The sequence below is a fragment of the Trichosporon asahii genome (assembly GCF_000293215.1).
Source record: "Trichosporon asahii var. asahii CBS 2479 unplaced genomic scaffold scaffold00018, whole genome shotgun sequence".
Lineage (NCBI taxonomy): Eukaryota > Fungi > Basidiomycota > Tremellomycetes > Trichosporonales > Trichosporonaceae > Trichosporon > Trichosporon asahii.
Window position 1 is genome coordinate 1,109,592 of NW_014040906.1, and position 18,020 is coordinate 1,127,611.

The window sequence follows — 18,020 nt, forward strand, 5'->3', positions numbered from 1 at the left end:
GGGTCAGGCGGGCGAGCACCGTCGCCGTCGACGGCCTGCGATCAATGAGCGGGCCTACTCCGAGCAGAGCGGTGCCTCCTCCGCCATCACCACCCGGACTGCTCCGTCATCAATCTCGTCGGAGCAATCCTTCGAGACGACCTTTGTCCTCGCCGCGCCGACGCACGCTCCACCGCATGCACATCTGCTGCTGTCCCCCTTCCACCCCCTTACCTCCCCCTGTCTCCCCAGTCCCCCAAAGGAACTCCGCCGGGACCACAGGACTGATGCCAGCTACTACGACTACGAGCGGTGGACGCACATCCAATGCGCCAAGTACAGCGGCGGGCCGCGGTGGTCCGACGCAACCTCAGCAGCACACACGGCCTGCGGCGCGAGTGCGGACGAATTGCGCTCCGACGCCATCGTCGCGCTCAACGTGACGTGGATGAATATGCGCGGGGTGGGATTTAGAGCTGAGCAGCTGTGTGGACGCGAGTGAGTTTATCTTATCAGCCCCGGTCGTGTCGGCGTGGCGTTGTCGGTGTGGCGTAGGCTTCGGTGAAGCCTCATTCCTCGGCGCCGTCGAGACTTCAGGCCCCCGGCTCCGCGCCTCCGCGTCTCCTCGCCTCAGCGACGGCTGTGAAGGCAGAAGCGGAAAACCGGAAGAGGAAGCTGAGAGAGTTAGAGAGAGTCAGCTGACAAACCCAGAGTGCAGCTCTTCTCCGATGGCAAGCGCGTTCCGACGAAACAAACGCTGTTTCTCTGGGACGCGTGCCAGGCGTGCGCGTCGCAGCAGCGCGTCGATCTCTCCGTCGACGCATACACGCAGGTGACGGGGGATACGGAGTGTGAGCGGGGCCACGTGGGGCCGTTCGAGGTGCGGGTCATGGACAACTTTGTCCGGCGCTCAGGGGCTGCGGCACTCCGGCCTGCGTTTGGAGTGCTGGTGGCGGCGGGGGCGCTGGCCATGGTCGTGTAATGGGTTGAAGGGAGTCTTGGGTTCTTGGTCGTAGGAGGTGGTTTGAGTTTGCATGGTAGAAGCAACATTACGGTCATTATAATTCACAGTAGCATTGGAATGTATGGGTTGTACAACGTGGGCACAGGAAGCTGTCAAGATGGCACAGCGTGTTTTATTCGTAAAGTAGACGTGAAGATGGGAACGTGAAAGATGGACTTCGTGAACGAATGGGACAGCTTACTTCCTCCTGAACAAACCCAGGAGACCGCCGCGCTTCTCCCTCTGGTGTCCCTCCGACCTAACGACGTAATGCACAGGCCGCTCGGGACCGGGATGGTGCTCGCTGATCCGCGCATTGCGCGGCATGGTCTGGAACTTTGTCGATGTGCTGCTGACGAGTCCCTTGGCCTTGTCCCTCAAGCTCAGCAGACTGGTCGGCTTGCGCACCCCGCCGCCTCCTTGGTCCGGGTTGAAGTCCTCCCGCACGCCCTCAAGCGTCGGGGCGTAGCGCTCGTGCCTGCGCTCGAGCAGGCCGGCAGTCAGCGCCGCGCTCGTGTTCTCGGACAGGTTGAGCAGGTTCGGGTCTGAGTTGCGCGTCGCGAGCGTGGGGGTTGGGACCCATTCTGGATGTCAGCTTCTTCCCCAACGTAGGCAGCTCACTGTGATCACGTTCACGCTCACGGTCGCGGAGGTCGGGACGGCGGCGGAATAACTGGCTGACCGTAGGCCGTGGCCGGGACTTGGGCACGAAGAAGCTCTCCTCCCGCTTGATCGGACTACTTGGCGCGCGCCTCGGCGTGGGCGCGTAGGCGGCGCGCGTGCTCGCGTCGGCGAGGGAGAGGGAGAGACTGGCCAATCGCACGGACGAGCTGCGCTGCGGCAGCGCCGTGCGCTGCTTCGGCGTCGGCGTCACGGCCACGCTGGCGGGGCGCGCGAACGTCGCGGCGGCGAAGACGCCCAGGTCCTCTGGGATAGAGAAGGCTGGGGTCGGCAGGCCGGCGACCTCGGCTTGGCGCGCGGCCTCGACGTAGACTGGGGTCAGCTCAGAGTTACGTAGCAATGAGCATTGTAGACTTACGCTTGCAGTACGTCGCGAGGCGGTCTAAGCCCTCGAGACCGGCTGTGTCGCAAACGACCGTGGGGGCCGTGCTCTCCTTCCTCTTCCTCGCCGGGCTGGCACTGGCGGGGAGAAACATCGACAACAGGTGCGGTCGTGAACGGCGCCTGGTCCAGGTTGAACGGCTTCAGCGGCTTGACCGGCTCGAAGGAACGGGGGAAGTCGACGCTGGGCTCGGGCCAGGTCGAGTCGAAGGGGTACTGCGATCCCTCGAGAGAGCGGAGCGCATCGAGGTGTGCATCTTGTGCGCTCGAGTGCGCCGAGACGGGTTTGATCGACGGCCCGTCGAAGATACCCCCGCGCGCTATTGTCGTGTGCGAGCGGCGAAGGGTGCGCTCGACTGGGGCGGCGCGGGAGGGGAGAGTGGCGAAGTGGCTCTGCGGCGCTGGGGAGAAGTCGCGCAGCGCCTGGGCCGAGCGAGGGCGAGCTTGTGGCTGCGCCTTGGTCGGTGTGAAGTCATACAGAGCCTGAGCGGAGCGGGGACGGGCCTGGGGTTGAGGCTGAAGCTGCGAGAAGTCGAGAGCGCGGAAAGCGTGTGCGGAGTGCGGACGGCCGAAAGGCGATGGAGGGAGGTTGGCCGCTTCGCCACCAGGTGCACGGACTGATGTCAGCTAAGTGCTACGGGAGGCGGAGCTGAGGCACGTACTGGATTGGAACTTGGACACGGCGCGGAGCGCTGAGGTCAGTTCGGGAGCTACATACGGCCAACTCACGCCGCGTGTCCTTTGGCGGTGTGTCTTCTTTCTTGCGCTGGAGCGAGTTGACGCTCTTGGCGGGCCGGAGAACGTTGTCCTCGGCGGGGCGGCCCTTTCGCGTGCTCTTCAGTTCCTTGCGGCGCTTCTCGCTCTTCTCGCGCTGCATCTGCTCGCGCTCGCTGCGTTCGCGTTCGTGGCGTTCGGCACGCTCACGTTCGCGCTCGCGCTCGCGATCGCTCTGCTCGACCGTAGCCTTGCGCACGAATGTGGGCGTGTCCATCGCCGGCGCCGGGGTCAACTTCCACAGGGCATGGTACGCCTCGTCAGCCATGATGCGGCGTGTTGGATCGGGGCAGATCATGGCGCGGAGCAGGTCGCAGTACACTGGGGTTAGTTACGCAAGGGAAATCGCAACTCACCAGACGGGATGCTGTACTCGCCCCACCAGCGGCCCCGCGTCGCGCGGCGCTGGTACTCCTCCGCCCTCTCCTGGTCGGCGAAGTCTTCCTGCTCGTGCTCCTCGAACGGCGTGCGGCCGACGAGGATCTCGTACATCGACACCTGTGGTCAGCTTCTCTATGAGACGGGCAGCTCACTCCTAACGCCCACACATCGCTCTTGCGCTCGTCGTGCGGCAGGCCGCGTGTTCGCTGCGGGTCGAGGTACTGATGTCAGCTTCCAACGTCCTTGGGAAGCTCACCTCGAGCGTGCCCAGGTTCTCCTCGGAGAGGAAGGCCCCGCGCTGACGGGTCGAGTACATGTTCGCGAACCCAAAGTCAATGAGGACAGCGACGTTGCGGTTCGAGATAACCACGTTTTGCGGCTTGATGTCGTTGTGCGTAATACCGCGCTCGTGGAGGTACGCGACCGCAGAAGTGAGCTGGAGGAAGTGGACGTGTGCGCTCTCTGGAGCTTGCTTCAGCGGCATCTGGCCGGGAAGGTAGGGCATGACGACACTGGAAGTTAGCTCGAGCAACAGTTCTGTGAAGCTTACACGGCAGAAGTCTGGGTGAGGATGAAAGCGTCGAACTGGATGATGCTCGGGTGAGGCTCGTACAGCAGCCGCTTCATAATCTTCATCTCGCCCCAGAGGGCACGCACACGGCTGAGGGCGGCCTGGCGTCAGCTACACCACTGCAAAGCCCTAAGCTGATGTGAACTCACCCCGTCCTCCGACTGTCGATCAACAACTTTCATCGCCACACAGCCGGGCACGCCCCCGTCAAAGGTGGCTGCGATCTGGCCGAGCGTGCCACCCGCCTTGCGGCGAAGACCAGCGATGAAGACGCGGCCCCAGTTACCCGCCGCAATGGGCTCGGCGCGGACACGGAACGTGGAGTGCAGCTTCTCGTCGCTCATCGAGAGCACGGGTAGGTCCTGCCGGCTAGCCAGGTCCTTCATGTTTGCTGAGCGGGGCAGGATCGGCGCGCCCGTCACTGCTGAGCAGAGGGTGGTCGAGCCAGAGTATCCCGACGTCGCGCTTGCGAAGGGGTCCTGCGTCCCGTCGTCTGAGCCGTCCAGGTCCGAGTTGTACGACATGGTGCGCAGACGCGGGGCGCTGTACTCGTCTGGCGAGGAGCCGAAGTCGCCCGCCCGCGTTGCGTACTCGTCATCCGTGGGCAGGGTGCTGTCGGCGGAAGAGACGGTCATGTCCGCGTACAGCTGCTTGCTGTCTGCCGTGCTGTCGAGGGCGTGGTACGAGCGCGACTGCGAATGCGAGTGAGGGTGAGAGTTGTCATTCGCATAAGCATGGCCGTTAGACTTTTGCTGTTGTTTGCGCGACGACACCTGCGTTTGCTGCTGCGTGACACTGACGCCCAGTGGCGTCCGAGACCTCGCCGGCGCTAGCCGCTGGGTGGCCGATGGCTGCGTTGGCTTGCCCATGTCGTAGCCGTCGTGGGTACCGATGGTGCCGTGGCGCGGTGGAGACCTGGAGCAGGAAGGGCAGGAGCGGTCTGCCGTAAAGTTCGGCGGCGTGACGAGTGAAGAGGGAGAGGGTGAGTTGGGAGAGTGGAGAAGAGGGTGTTGGCGAAACGACGCTTGCGGCTGGAACGTATCGTGCGAGTTGGAGTAGGAGTAAGAATGGAAGGAGTAGTGCGGGTTGAAAGAGGAGGGGGGAGGGGGAGGGGGGATGTGGTAGAGCGACGAGCGGTGGTCGCTGTAGGCAGCGGTCGAGGCCATGGCCATGTTTGTGTTTGTTGACGAACAGAGGTGTTTGGTCCTTTCGATTGGTCTCAGGCGCAGAGATGGGGGGCGCAGTGGTCTGAGAGCTGCGTGCGTGTGAGGGCGTGCTGTGCGCTGATGCTGATGCGCATCGATGAGCAGGCAACTGATTGCTTGATGAACAAGGGGGGGCGCAGTGCGCGCTGCGCCTGATCCGCTCTTCCTTTATGGATCAAGGGTGGACAGTGTCAGAACGCGCCCATCGACCCAAGCTTGAATCGCTCGGGTCCAGGCAGTCTGGTGAACAAGCTCAAAAGTAAAGCAGGCGCGCCTGGCACCTAGTGAGCAAGCGAAAAGTGCGGGCACGGCACGCGGTTCAGGCTCACGCTCATTCTTTTGCTCACGCTCAGACTGCGTACGCGGGCGGCTGTGCGCATGTTCTCTGCCGGCTCTACCTGCTCTGCTTACTCTGCACTCATACGCATGACGGTCTGTGCGTTCAGTACAGGGCCGGTTCGGTCAGAAATCAGGAAATTCGTCAGCCGGCCTGTGGGCCGGTGGCCCGATGGCCTGTTCGCTCAACCTAACTTTACCCTGCGTTACACCCTCTGTCACCATCGACCCCTGTGGTCAGTGCCTCTCCAAATTGTCATGCAAGTACGCTATCCACCGCCAAATATTCACCTCGTGCGGCATACATGGCTCAGCGCAGCAGGACACTAGCTTTAAGGCTGCCGCCGATCTGTCACGGTGGTCGAATAGTTGGCCGCATGGTCGCGCCCGTTGCCCTGCAGCGCGGCCCAGTCATCGCCCATCGGGTCGGATTCTCTGATTGAGATCGCTGGCAGGAGGATCGATAGATCGGCATATTTTCCAATCAATATCAGTTTGATGTGCCACCGCTTTTCCATGTGACGACGTTCGCCCCCGACCATGTGGCTTTGTCCCTTATTGCCAGTGAGCGCACGGCGCTTGGGGATAGTGGGGAGGCTCGCAATCTGCATGGTGGATGGCTGAAGACCAATGATGAACAGTGATCCTGGCTGATGGGCTGTCCCCTCACTGACCGTTTGTCGCTGATGTTGATGCACACACTATCCCCAGCGCTTTGGCGTCTGCGGCCGTGTTTGGGTGTCTGGCTCAAATCAAATATCCCGGCGTACATCTCAATAAACATGACCCGTGCGGTGTACGCGACACCGATCCTTCCGTCTCCCCCGTGGCGCCCTGTATCCACACGGTCACGGCTCGCGGCCTTTGTTGGGGGAGTGGAGCTGGACCATCCGACCGTCGAACACCTTACTTCTGCGCTAAGGCCTGTGTGATTCACTGTGATGTGGGTGATTGGGTAGTGATCCGCGGCGCACTTAGTGGTGTCGGTGCCTTGGGCGTCGCGGACCCGGACAGCGTCGACTCGTACCCGGTTGGCGACCGTGGCGGGACGGGGTAAGCCACCTTCTTGCGCGCAGTGTGCTGTGCCGGGTTCTTCGAGCTGTAGTCGCAGTGCACGTACGCTCGAAGCACACCGCCGAGGCTGCGCCGTCGTCAGCGTGTTGCATGCGGGAGCGGATCGATTATGACTCACTTTTCCAGCATGCACTGGATCGTCTCTCCTACGTCATGCGCAAAGTGCAGCGACGTGTTGTGCGGGAGGATCACGTCGACCTCGATCGTCAGGTCGTCGCCAATGTGGTAGCACTCGACATCAGAGATTTCGAGCACGGGGTTGAACCGTGTGACGAGGTAGAGAATGCGCGCGTACTGATCGGGCGAGGCGGTACGTCCAGACACTGAGCCGTCAGGGAGGTGAACGTTTGGGTCACTCACGATTCCTGAAGTTCTCCAGCAGCGTCTTGATCCACTCAAAGATAATATACAGCGAGAGCAGCATACCACCGATCGGGTCAAGGTAAGGGCTTCCAATCTTCTGACCGATCCACTGAAAGAGTCAGCACCCAGCCACTTCCTGAGACGTACGGGGAAGGACAGGGACACGACGTTTAGCCAAACATCGTTTTCGGCGTCCTGAGCCAGCGCTTGGACGCCTGACGACGGAATGCGCGAACACCAGGCCCAGAGCACAGACTTGACACCAATGGTAGCAAGCATGGTGGCGATTCCGATGTTGCTGAGGTCCGCCGGCTCTCCGTGGCCCGTCCGGATGACATTGATTGTCCGTTGCAGCGCCTCAATAAACACCTGCACGAACGACGCAATCATCACGACGGAGAAAATGAGCACACCTAACGGCTCGAAACGCCTCTTGCCGGCGGGATACTTGTGCCTATCCGTCGGGATGCCGATCGCCCATGACGTGCCCAAGATGATGAAGGTTGAGAGCAGATCGAGCGCCGAGTCAACCAGCGACGCCACGAGCGAGATGGAGGAAGAGTAGTAGACCGCCACGACCTTGGCCGCCACAAGCAAGGCATTAACGATTGTGTTCACTGATAGTCAGCTTTGAGTGGTCAACGTCAGCTCACCATTCAGAGCCAGGGAGGCTATCCGTTGTCGCTGCTCTTCCCGTGTGTAGATCAGCGGGGTGTCTTCCCCAGCCTCCTCTCCTGACTCGCCGCCGTTGATGAACGCCCATCGGGAGTGGGACGGGTGCTCGTTCAGGTCGGACATGACCGTGTAGGTACGCTTGTTCGAGCGGAACGAGTCGGCAATGACGCGGATGAGGTCTCCGTTTAGCAGCTCATCAACCTCCTGGTAGTGTCCGTGGATCACATCGAGATTCTCGTAGTACGGCCGGGTCTGAGGTCACGTCAGTGGCGTCGGCCGCAGCAGGCTCACCTTCCGGGGCTGTCGGTTGATCTGACTCTCCGTGAGAGGGACGCCCATGAAGTCGGTGACGCTGCGCTCTTCCGGTGAGATGATACTGGATGTCAGCCACTTGTCTTCCTCGTGTCTTCCTCCGCTGATGTCATCTTTCCAAGACACTCACTCGAGCAGGTGCACATCCGTGCAGCTAAGCCCCCGGCGCAGCCTGTGCCTAGCCAACGACCCGGGATCATTCGCTGTCAGAGGCTCGAGGCCGGACATGGTGACACGGCCGGGCGATCGCGAGCGCTGCCGGATCAGGTGAGGAGGAAGGGTGACCGGCGAGCCAGGCGGCAAGGCGGGGGAGCTGGTGCCGGACCTGGGCTTGGTGTACCCAAGCCCCGCCAAGGACCGACTTGGGCGAGCTCATCGTGACTCTGTGTCGGAGCGGAGTGTCTCTGTTGTTATTGTCGCTGTTGTGATGATGAATGCAGGGCGTCCTTGGTCACCTGGAACTTTTCGACGCCAGTGGTCTTGCCTCGGCGATCATATGGCCCAGCCAGCCCCTGCGGGTCCTGCCCGCTTCAAGCCACAGCCACTCAGCGCGTGTAAATTAGATCCCGTGGCCTGTTCCGGATCGAGGAGACTAACCTCACTGTGTGTAGATGGGCAGATATCAGTGACGTCAATCCACGTGCGAATTATCCGGCCTGTTCGGCACGGCCCCGGCTCTGCCAGTCGCGACTCTTTGTGAAGGACATGAGGGAGCTTCATGCCGCGAAGCCGCGAAGTATCCACCTCCTATGACTTAATCGTATTGCGGGGCTACAGATACGTCGTCGGTTTACGCCGGCGCTGCTGCGATATGGGCATGCAAGGCTCGAACAAGCTCCACGACGCAGTTGATGATGCACGATGCACTTGGCACGTGAGAAACCGGCTCATTCTTGCTTAGCTCAGCCTGAAACGGCTGTTGCCCCAAGATCTATATTCTCCGAGTAGTCGCGCAAGGCGCCGCCTCGTTCAGAGTTAGCTCTGTAACGTCGTGAAAGCGCAGGTGTGACAGTGAGAGAGATATCCGGTATACAGGTGCTAAGTGAGAAGACTGCATCATACGAGCACCACTGATCACGACAAGAGCTGTGCAGCTCAGTGGATCAGCAGGCCGCGGCCAATTGAAGCTGCGTGCTCCGACTGTGCGAGTGCAGTCAGACAAGAGAGAAGGTTGACGACGATCGCCATTGAGGAACGTCCGGTGTGGAGCGCCCAATCAGGGATCGGGCTGAGCCGACGTCGGCGCACAGGAAGTGCCCGGTGGTGCCTTCGGTAAAGGCCGGCTGACGCTGGGACAGCCTAACGAGCGCAGGTTTGACGCCACTCGAGACTGTGAGGATTGCATCGAGACCGTGTCATGCACCACTAAGGCCGACGGGCAGCGCCGCGGCTGCCTCTTGTCTCAGCAGCTAGCAGACGGACACACTAGAACTGTTCCGCAGTAATTCTATGACATCGATACGCAGTGCGAATCCTCATGGATTTGGGAGGACAAACGAGATGGAACGTGACCCCGATTTCGCTTGGTGGTTTAGTGTCATCCATCGCAATGCACGCGTGCACGCGTGCTCTTATCTGTCGTCGCTGATTTGCTCAGTCAAGGCAGACAGCAAGCGAGCGAGGAACGTCGATCCATGGTCCGATGTATTAGCTGCAGCGGTTAGACTGTTAATGGGAGAACGTCGCCATCGGTCGCAGGCCGACTATGAAATTCGTCATTGTCTCATGTCGTGATTAGTACATGACCCCTCACCGGTCCGACGCTCATCTTGCGAGCGAGCCAGGTCATGTACTCCGAATCCCATCTTTATTCGCTTGCACGACGACGCCGGACCATGGCTGCAGTTGACCGTCGCCTTTCCTAATGGCTCCTAATGCACGCACATCTCTGCTCATGCGCTCGGGCCTGGCCGCCTGAGCTTCAAAGGCAGCCACCAGAATAATTTACTTTTTTTCGCGCCGCGGTCCCTCCCCACGGCACCAGCCAGACCGAAGTCCCACCTCCACTTTATCTTACCAATCATCCGGCCCACCCGTCCCTAGTTTTGTAAATATCGTCCCTCACCTGTGGGCTTGCATTTGCCGTTCACTCCAACTCTTCCACCCTCTTCAACATCTTGATCTGCTCTTGCACCAACCTGTTCTGACCCATTGCTTGTCCGACCCTTACACATAACCTCCGACTAGGCTTCGAGCGCCACCATGGGTCTCCTTGCGCTGGGCACTCCCCTCGACTGGCCCGACACCAAGCCCCTCGCCGAGCACATTCGGACGCACGGTATCAAGCAGTTCCTTCACACCTGGCGCCGATGGCAGGACAAGTCAGGCGCCGGCCTCCTCTGGGGCGATGAGATTGAGTACCTTGTCGTCGCCAAGGATGAGGAGAGGCCGGAGGACGCCGTCCGCCTCTCGCTCCGCCAGAGTGAGATTCTCGAGAAGCTTGCCAAGGTGACAATGGATCCCAAGTTGGAAGCGTCGATGCCGAAGAAGTGGTAAGTTGCTTAGCAATACTGGCCGTGCACCGGTAACACACTCGGGCTAATGTTTCAGTGACGCCATCCCCACGTTCCACCCGGAGTACGGACGCTTCATGATCGAGTCTACCCCGGGCGCCCCGTACACTGGGTCGCTCTCTGACCTCGTCCGCGTCGAGTGTGACATGCGGTGGCGTCGCAAGATCATCCGCTCGCACTTGCTCCCCAACGAGCTCCCGATCACGCTCACGTCATGGCCCCGCCTCGGTGTCGAGGACAGCCAGTTCACCGACCCGCCGACGTACCCCGACCCCGAGCACAGCTCGAGCCGTTCGAAGTATGTTGCCCAGCTGATCACCAACCCTCACGCTCGTTTCCCGACTCTCACAGCAAACATCAGGCAGAGGAGGGGATCGCTCGTCGACATTCGGGTGCCGCTGTACATCGACAAGAACACAAACGTGCCAGAGGGCGAGCGCGCCGAGCTTTCAAACGGCCACGCCGGTCCCGCGAAGCCTCTTCCGGGCACGCCGTACATCCACATGGACGCCATGGGCTTTGGAATGGGATGCTGCTGCCTGCAGATTACGTTCCAGGCTTGGAACGTTGACGAGGCTCGCCAGGTTTACGACGCTCTCGTTCCGGTCGCTCCGATCCTCCTGGCTCTCACTGCCGGCGCCCCGGCGTTCCGTGGACGGCTAGCACGTCATCGCCGCCGCCGTCGATGACCGCACGGAGGAGGAGCGTGGACTGAAGCCGCTCAAGGAGAACGAGTACCGCATCCCGAAGTCGCGCTACGACTCGGTCTCGCTGTACATTGCCGATGATCCGCGAAACAAGCCGGAGTACGCCGACATCTCGGCCCCCATCAACCAGCGTGTCCGTCAGGAGCTCCTCGACAACGGCGTCGACGACAAGCTCGCCTCGCACATCGGCCACCTGTTCATCCGCGACCCGCTGGTGCAGTTCTCTGAGACGATCGACCAGAACGACGAGGAGAGCATGGACCACTTCGAGAACATCCAGTCCACCAACTGGCAGACTGTTCGCTTCAAGCCGCCTCCGGTCAACTCGAACATCGGCTGGCGTGTCGAGTTCCGTCCCATGGAGGTGCAGATGACCGACTTTGAGAACGCCGCGTTCTCGATCTTTATCGTCCTGCTGTCGCGAGCGATCATCTCGTTCGACCTCAACACCTACATGCCCATCTCGCAGGTTGACGAGAACATGCAGCGCGCTCAGCAGCGTGACGCGGCCGTTGCGAATAAGTTCTTCTTCCGCCGCGTCATGTTCCCTCACGGCATCGATGCGTACAACCTCGACTCTCGTCCCGTGTCGCGACCAGTCTCCCCGCCGAAGTCGCCGCCCAACGAGAAGTCCAGCCCGGTCTCCGAGAATGGCGACGCGCCGTCGCTCGCCAACGGCAAGCCCGCGGTTAACGGTTTCCACAAGTCAAACCACTGGCGTTACGGCTCCACCGCATCCTCGTCGTGCGCCTCGCTGCAGCAGGAGGAAGACGCCGACCACTCGCCCGAGGTCGTCGAGATGTCGATGGACGAGATCATCAACGGACGAAAGGATGGCTTCCCCGGTCTCATGGGTGTCGTCAACGCCTACCTCAACTCGATCAATGCCGATGTCGCGGTGAAGATGGAGATCCGGAAGTACCTTGACCTGATCAAGCTGCGTGCCCGCGGCGACCTCGTCACGCCCGCCGCCTGGATCCGCAAGTTCCTCACGTCGCACCCCGACTACAAGCAGGACTCGATCGTGTCGGACAAGATGCAGTCTGATCTCATCACGGCCGTCGACGAGATCGAGCGCGGCATCCGCCCGGCGCCGGAGCTGCTGGGCCCTCACTATGTGGGCACCGATGTCGGCAGCCCCGCCGGCTGCAACGGTATTGCTTAGAGTATCCCTGTGACATTTTCATATTGCCCAGGATTTTTATCTTCATGTGTGTGTGTCTGTGGCCATCCTATTTCAACACCGGAAGATTGTATTATTGTAGTTCATTAGAGGTCCGTCTCCTTAACAGACGCGGAAAAGTTAGTAGAACATATCAACGCATGCAGTCCAACCTGCCTTCAACTCGCAAGCTCGCAAGATCCACCTTCGGTGGACACACCCAGCGCCTCCCAGCCAGAGTATGCTTCTCGCGCAGGTCCGCTTCGGACCGGGGAATCACGTGACGACGGTACGTAATCACCTGGTGCCCCAAACCCAAGTGCCCACACTGGGTCGCGGGGACGAGCTAAGCGTGATTAAGTGATCTCATCTTGTCTGTGGTCTCTCGACGCTCATTCATATCCCCTAACGCTCAATACCCCGCCCATCACCCGGCCGCAGCTGTCGCGCATCCACGATGGTCGCAGAGCCAAACAAGAGGCGCGTATCTTACATCATCCCGCCGCCCGAGGGCGAAACACCGCTGCTCAACCTCCCATCCTTCGGCACCGTCGCCAGCGATGACCGCTACTACCCGCTGCTCGAGCGAAAGCCCGCCGCACCGGTGACCAACGGCATCAGCAATGGCACCCGCGGACCGCTCGCTAGCCGCAACCCCTTCCTCCAGTCTCCGCCACCGCCGAGAGTCGACCCGGTCCAGTCTCAGCCACCCCGGCCCAGACACCCGCGCCATCGTCTCGGTGTTTCATCACTCGCTCTCGACACTAGCACTGTCCTGAGTGGTTGCGACAGCCCCGGGGGTATCTTGTACACCGGTGGACGTGACGGTTTGGTTGCATCCTGGGAACTCCACGTACCCCACTCTAAGCGCCGAGGTCGCCGATACCGCCCTGTGGGCCGCGGTCAGCGGGTCCGATGGGAGCGGCTGGGCGACGGCGGTGAGGATTGGAACGAGGACGATGAGGAAGGTGACCAGGATCATGGTAGCTTTGAGAGCAGCGACGATGACGACGATGAGCTCAACTCTCGCATCCCGTACGAGGACAAGTGGGAGATCGATCGCAGCGCCATCGCACGACAGGTAGGTGCCTAGCTTCTCGCGGCAGGAGGGTTCCCTTCCCCCACTTGCCCGCTGCGCGGTTTTGCTGACAGATCGCGCAGCCACCTTCCCCGACGACATTTCGGCAGAGCGTGCAGACGCACACCGATTGGGTGAACGCCATGACGCTGTGCAACATGAATCAGACAGTGATAACAGCGTCCTCGGACAGAACGATCCGTGCATGGTCGCCCCATGCCGAGGGCGAGCCGGCCGTCCCTGCGCTGATCGGTTATCACACAGACTATGTCCGCTCTCTTGCGTTTGCGCGCCATCCGGGCATCCTCTTCTCCGGTGCGCTGGACCGCGATATTGCGATTTGGGATATTGCAAGCCCGCGGCCGAACGAGCCTGTCCTCAAGGTCCGCTTATCTGATAAAGACGACGGGTGTGTCGGCCTCGAGGGCGAGTGGGGAAGCATCTACGCACTCGGTGTAGACCCCATGGGCCACACCCTCGCCGCCGGTACGCCCGAGCGCGTCGTTCGCCTCTGGGACCCTAGAGCTGGAGACAATAGCGTCACCAAGCTCGTGGGCCACACAGAGTGTGTGCGCAGCATCGTTATCAGTGACGATGGCAGGTACATGCTTACAGGATCTTCCGACACAACCGTCAAGTGAGTCCCCTGTTTCTTTGCGGCCTTTCTGACCTCCGCAGGCTGTGGTCGATCGGCGAGAACCGATGTCTGCACACGTTCAACCACCACACGTCCTCGGTGTGGGCTCTGCATTCGACGCACCCGAACCTGGAGCGCTTCTACTCTGGATCGCGCGATGGCTACCTCTGTGCTGTCGACGTCGAGCAGTGCGGTGACATGTCGGAGGGCGAGTGCGTTGTTCTCGCGCGCGAGGGCGACATCGACCGTCCAGGCGACTACGAGTCGAAGACGGGCGACGAGGCGATCCGCTCCATCGTCGCCATGGACGACGAGTACGTGTGGACGGCGACGTCGAGCTCGGATGTCCACCGCTGGCGGGACGTTGGTCGCCGCGTCTGTCGCATGGACGAAGACCTCGACCTCGACGACCCCGTGTACATCGCGCCGGACGAATCGCAGCCGCTCGTGAACCAGCCCGAGGTCGAGCCGCAACCCATCATCGACAACAGCCCCATGCGCAACAGGCGCTTTGAGGGCGGTGAGTCGCTGAACAGGGTCGACTCGCAGGACAGCCGACAGGTCGCCTTTGCCCCTGCTTCCGTCACGGCCGCGTCACCTACAGCCCCTTCAGGCATCCCTTCCAGCATCCACGGGCGTCTCAATCACGGTCACACGAGCTCGATCATGTCCGAGGCGTCGGTTCTGCCGCCAGACGAGACCCGTAACGGCATCCCGTACGAAAGCCTCGTCTGCCTCGGCTTGCCAGACTCGCCGTACCACTTCGGCTTCTCTGGCGCGACCCACTCGCAAGCCTCGATCAACAGCGCGAACCGCGCCCGTTCGCCGGATGACTCTCCCGAGGCGCCGTTCAACGAGCCGCGACGCGGCGACGCACGACGAGCGTTCGAGGACCGTGATGTGGCATCCGAGGCGTTGCCGTTGCGGCGCGAGGCTGACGCGACTATCGACGGCTCGCCCGGTCTTATCAGATCGCTTATCCTGAACGACCGCCTGCACGTGCTCACGCTTGACACGCACGGCGAGGTGGCCATCTGGCACCTGATCAGAGGCGAATGTCTCGGCCGCTTCTCACAGGCAGACGTGGCCGAGGCGCTGGAGCTGGAGCGCGGCGTCGAGGACGCACGCATGGAGATCAAGCTGCACCCGCACGAAGTGCTGGAGCTGGTCCAACGCCGGATCGAGGGTAAGAACGCGGTTCTTCCCTGGTGCCAGGTGGACACAAAGGTCGGCCAGATCACGGTCCACCTGGAAGGCGATCGAGTGTTCGCGGCCGAAATCCTGGCAGAGGAAATGGGCGTCGACGAGCGCAGCCTGCCGAAGGACATCAACTCGATAAACATTGGCAAGGTCGCGCTGTCGTCCCTGTTCCGAGGCTTGATCAAGGCCGAAGAGGCTGAGGTGCACAGCATTGCCTCCAGCTCGCCGCAGTCCCACCCCTCTAGTCTGCCCTCTGTAAGCCGCAGCCCGGTCCAGCCCATGAGCATCGCCATCCCGGCTGGAGCACCGCGGCACCGCGCCCGCGCCATGTCGTCTGCTAGTAGCACCGGCCTGACGCCCGCTATCAACATTGCTGGCTTAGCCACGCCAGCCGCAGTCCCGGCCGTACGGCCAGAGCCGACGACGCCGTTTGGCCAGTCAGCTCCGGCAGCGAGCGGCTGGCTCGCTGCCAAGCGCGAAGGCTTTGGCGCCTCGCCGACCACTCCGATCTCCGGGTCTCTCGCCAAGTCGTCCGAAAACAAGGACTACTTCTCCCTCGGCCGTCAGGCTTCGAGCGGCGGCGGCGAGCCCAAGTCGCCCGCGGCCGTCACCTCTCCGCCGCCAAAGACGAAGAAGACGTGGTTTGGAAAGAAGAAGGCTGCGGAGCCCATGGCGCCCTTAGCCGAGGAACGGAAGGAAGTCGATTCCGGCCCGCAGCTCAGCGACCGGGACAGGGCGCAGCTCATGTTCCTCGATCAGCTGCGGTCCAAGCAGTTCCACCCTCCGGGACCCGAGACGCCCTTCCTCCCCCTTCCGGCGAGCACGAACGTGATTGTTAGCGAGCAGGCACACGCCGACGGCGCGTACATGGTCACCTACAGATCGCAGGTGGGCGGCACGGAGCGTGACCTTGAGCCTCTCGAGATGAACAGCCCCTACTGGCTCCTCGACTTCCTGTTCACGAACAGCATCCCAGACCGCGTGATCCCCAAGATCCCCATCATCCTCCTGCCCGAAGGTCTCTCCGTGTCCTCGGGCAAGGGGCTGAAGGTGCAGGCGAGCCGGACCGCGCGAGTTCGGGGCGTCATCGAGCACCTGGCGGGTATCCTGGCCAAGGAGGAGGAGCAGGCTCCCGGCACCGTGCCGCGCGCACTCGGCGCGCTGGTCCGAGACCGGTCGTCCAGCACCGCGTCGAACATGAGCGGCATCGCGCGTCCCCGCCCCGAGGAGCTTATGGAGCTCGTGTGCGGCGAACACGTCGCGCTGCCCGAGATGAAGGTCGGCGCGCTGAAACAGTTCTACTGGCGCGGAGGCCCCGATATGGTCCTGCACTACCGCCCGCGGGGCGTGCCGCTCACCTCTTAGTCCCGCGCTAATCGTTGTCTTATCCCCCAGCTCAATCTTCGCTAACCCCCTATGTATCCCCCTTTGCTTTTGCGTTCGCGAGTGCAGCTGCAGTAGAAGAAAGTTGTGGCTAGATGTGCTTGTTGTGATTACATTTATTACTTGGGCCCAAAAAAGTACTGATGGCAGTAGTATATACAACTCTGTCGTTCCACCCTCCCCTGCGAGTGATGGTCTAGATGTCTATTTGCTTCCCCTTCCTTTTACGCCTCAGCGTACGCCTTACTGCGCGAGCGCCTCCCAGTCGACGAGCACGTGCTCCTCGGCGACGCCGACACAATCGCCCTCGCACCCAAAGACATACACGCTTCCCCACTCCATGTCCGCGACGCCGTCGGCATTGGCGTCGTCGCCCTTGGCGATACGTTCGAGCTCCTTCTTGCGCTCCTCCTCGGTCATGTCCCTGGCCTCCTTCTTGGCGACGGTGACACCGTCGGCCGCAAAGCTGTCGGGGCGGAGCACGTTGATGAGCTGGGGCACGAGCTGGAGCTCAAACGTGCGCTTCGCGCCGCACTTGGTGCAGCGCGGGATGCTCTTCTCGGTATAGTACTCGCCCAGGTCTGGGTCCTCTTCCTCGGACGAGGGTTTCTTGGTCGGCGCGCCGGGGAAGAGGGTCTTGAACACAGAAGACGTGGACTGGTACGCGAGCGGCACGGCGCCAAAGTCGTACCGGAGCACCTGCGTGCTGGCGTCCTCGGCCGTCTCGAGCCGCCGCACAAACTTCTCAAACACGTCGTCGACGCTCTTGGGCAGGATCTTGTCCCACCCGTCTGCGTCGCGCCATTCGGCCGCCTGCTCGGGCGACTCGTCCTCGTCGTCGCTGAGGTCGCTGTCGCTCTCGGGGTCCGGGAGGTACTCGTCGATCGTGGAGAGATACTGCGCAGGCAGGTACGCCGGCGCCGGCGCGAGGAGGACGGGCTCGCCCTCCTTGATCTCGAGCTTGGCCATCTCGGCCGCAGGCGCTGCGGGCTTCGCGGCCTCGGGGGCGGGGGCGGCGAAGGGATTCGGCGCAGCGGCGCCGAAGAGAGGCTGGTTCGAGCCGAACAGCCCGCCCTGCTGCTCCGAGGGGGCTGTGGCCGTGAAAGGGTTCTTGCGGGCGCGCTCGCGCTCGGCCGCGGCGGCGGCCTCGGCAGCTGCCTTCTTCGCAGCGACGTCGGCGACGTACGCCTCGTTGCGCTTCGAGGCGCGGTAGGCGCGGACAGAGCCGTCCTTTCTTCGGCACGCGTGGCGGGGACACGCAAAGACGTAGACTGTGCGGTCGTTCTCGCCGTCGACTAGCGGCGCGTACACCTGCGAGAGGAGGGGCATGGGCTGTCCGCAGCTCTTGCAGTCGACCGACTTGGGCACGCCGTCGACGGGCGGGAAGGCGGCGTGGCCACCAATGTGCGAGGTCGTGTAGCTCATCTCATCCCCGGCCTCGAGCGGCCCATCGGGGAGAGCAAGGAGCACGCTCGACACGTCCTCGTCCGTGTCGCTCATCTGACTGTCAGTCATCAGCCCCCGGAAAATTAAAGTAGACAAGTGTGGGGGTAACGCGTCAGACAAAAAGTCGCCAAACTATGGGGGATCGTCAGGCCGGCACGG

The 18,020-nt window shown here is 62.0% G+C and overlaps 7 protein-coding genes across 7 annotated transcripts; 3 read left to right on the forward strand and 4 right to left on the reverse strand.

The window, feature by feature from the left end:
• Window positions 1–1,252: 1,252 nt before the first annotated feature.
• A1Q1_00139 (uncharacterized protein) lies at window positions 1,253–1,531 on the forward strand (the record flags this gene model as incomplete). The annotated part of the gene is made up of 1 exon (XM_014326467.1): window positions 1,253–1,531. One exon carries the CDS (start codon window positions 1,253–1,255, stop codon window positions 1,529–1,531), a length of 279 nt encoding a protein of 92 aa, XP_014181942.1.
• Window positions 1,532–1,719: 188 nt separating this feature from the next.
• On the reverse strand, window positions 1,720–3,086 carry A1Q1_00140 (uncharacterized protein; the record flags this gene model as incomplete). The annotated part of the gene is made up of 3 exons (XM_014326468.1): window positions 1,720–1,975; window positions 2,022–2,661; window positions 2,774–3,086. The coding sequence occupies 3 exons, from the start codon at window positions 3,084–3,086 to the stop codon at window positions 1,720–1,722; spliced, it is 1,209 nt and encodes a 402-aa protein (XP_014181943.1).
• A 59-nt stretch (window positions 3,087–3,145) lies between these two features.
• On the reverse strand, window positions 3,146–4,942 carry A1Q1_00141 (uncharacterized protein; the record flags this gene model as incomplete). Its single annotated transcript, XM_014326469.1, has 4 exons — window positions 3,146–3,301; window positions 3,352–3,405; window positions 3,456–3,860; window positions 3,920–4,942. 4 exons carry the CDS (start codon window positions 4,940–4,942, stop codon window positions 3,146–3,148), a joined length of 1,638 nt encoding a protein of 545 aa, XP_014181944.1.
• A 701-nt stretch (window positions 4,943–5,643) lies between these two features.
• On the reverse strand, window positions 5,644–7,027 carry A1Q1_00142 (uncharacterized protein; the record flags this gene model as incomplete). Its single annotated transcript, XM_014326470.1, has 4 exons — window positions 5,644–5,980; window positions 6,082–6,235; window positions 6,286–6,452; window positions 6,504–7,027. The coding sequence occupies 4 exons, from the start codon at window positions 7,025–7,027 to the stop codon at window positions 5,644–5,646; spliced, it is 1,182 nt and encodes a 393-aa protein (XP_014181945.1).
• Window positions 7,028–9,937: 2,910 nt separating this feature from the next.
• On the forward strand, window positions 9,938–12,120 carry A1Q1_00143 (glutamate-cysteine ligase; the record flags this gene model as incomplete). Its single annotated transcript, XM_014326471.1, has 3 exons — window positions 9,938–10,227; window positions 10,286–10,853; window positions 10,912–12,120. 3 exons carry the CDS (start codon window positions 9,938–9,940, stop codon window positions 12,118–12,120), a joined length of 2,067 nt encoding a protein of 688 aa, XP_014181946.1.
• Window positions 12,121–12,574: 454 nt separating this feature from the next.
• On the forward strand, window positions 12,575–16,397 carry A1Q1_00144 (uncharacterized protein; the record flags this gene model as incomplete). The annotated part of the gene is made up of 3 exons (XM_014326472.1): window positions 12,575–13,198; window positions 13,279–13,832; window positions 13,874–16,397. 3 exons carry the CDS (start codon window positions 12,575–12,577, stop codon window positions 16,395–16,397), a joined length of 3,702 nt encoding a protein of 1,233 aa, XP_014181947.1.
• Window positions 16,398–16,658: 261 nt separating this feature from the next.
• Window positions 16,659–17,930, reverse strand: A1Q1_00145 (uncharacterized protein; the record flags this gene model as incomplete). The annotated part of the gene is made up of 1 exon (XM_014326473.1): window positions 16,659–17,930. One exon carries the CDS (start codon window positions 17,928–17,930, stop codon window positions 16,659–16,661), a length of 1,272 nt encoding a protein of 423 aa, XP_014181948.1.
• Window positions 17,931–18,020: the final 90 nt, after the last annotated feature.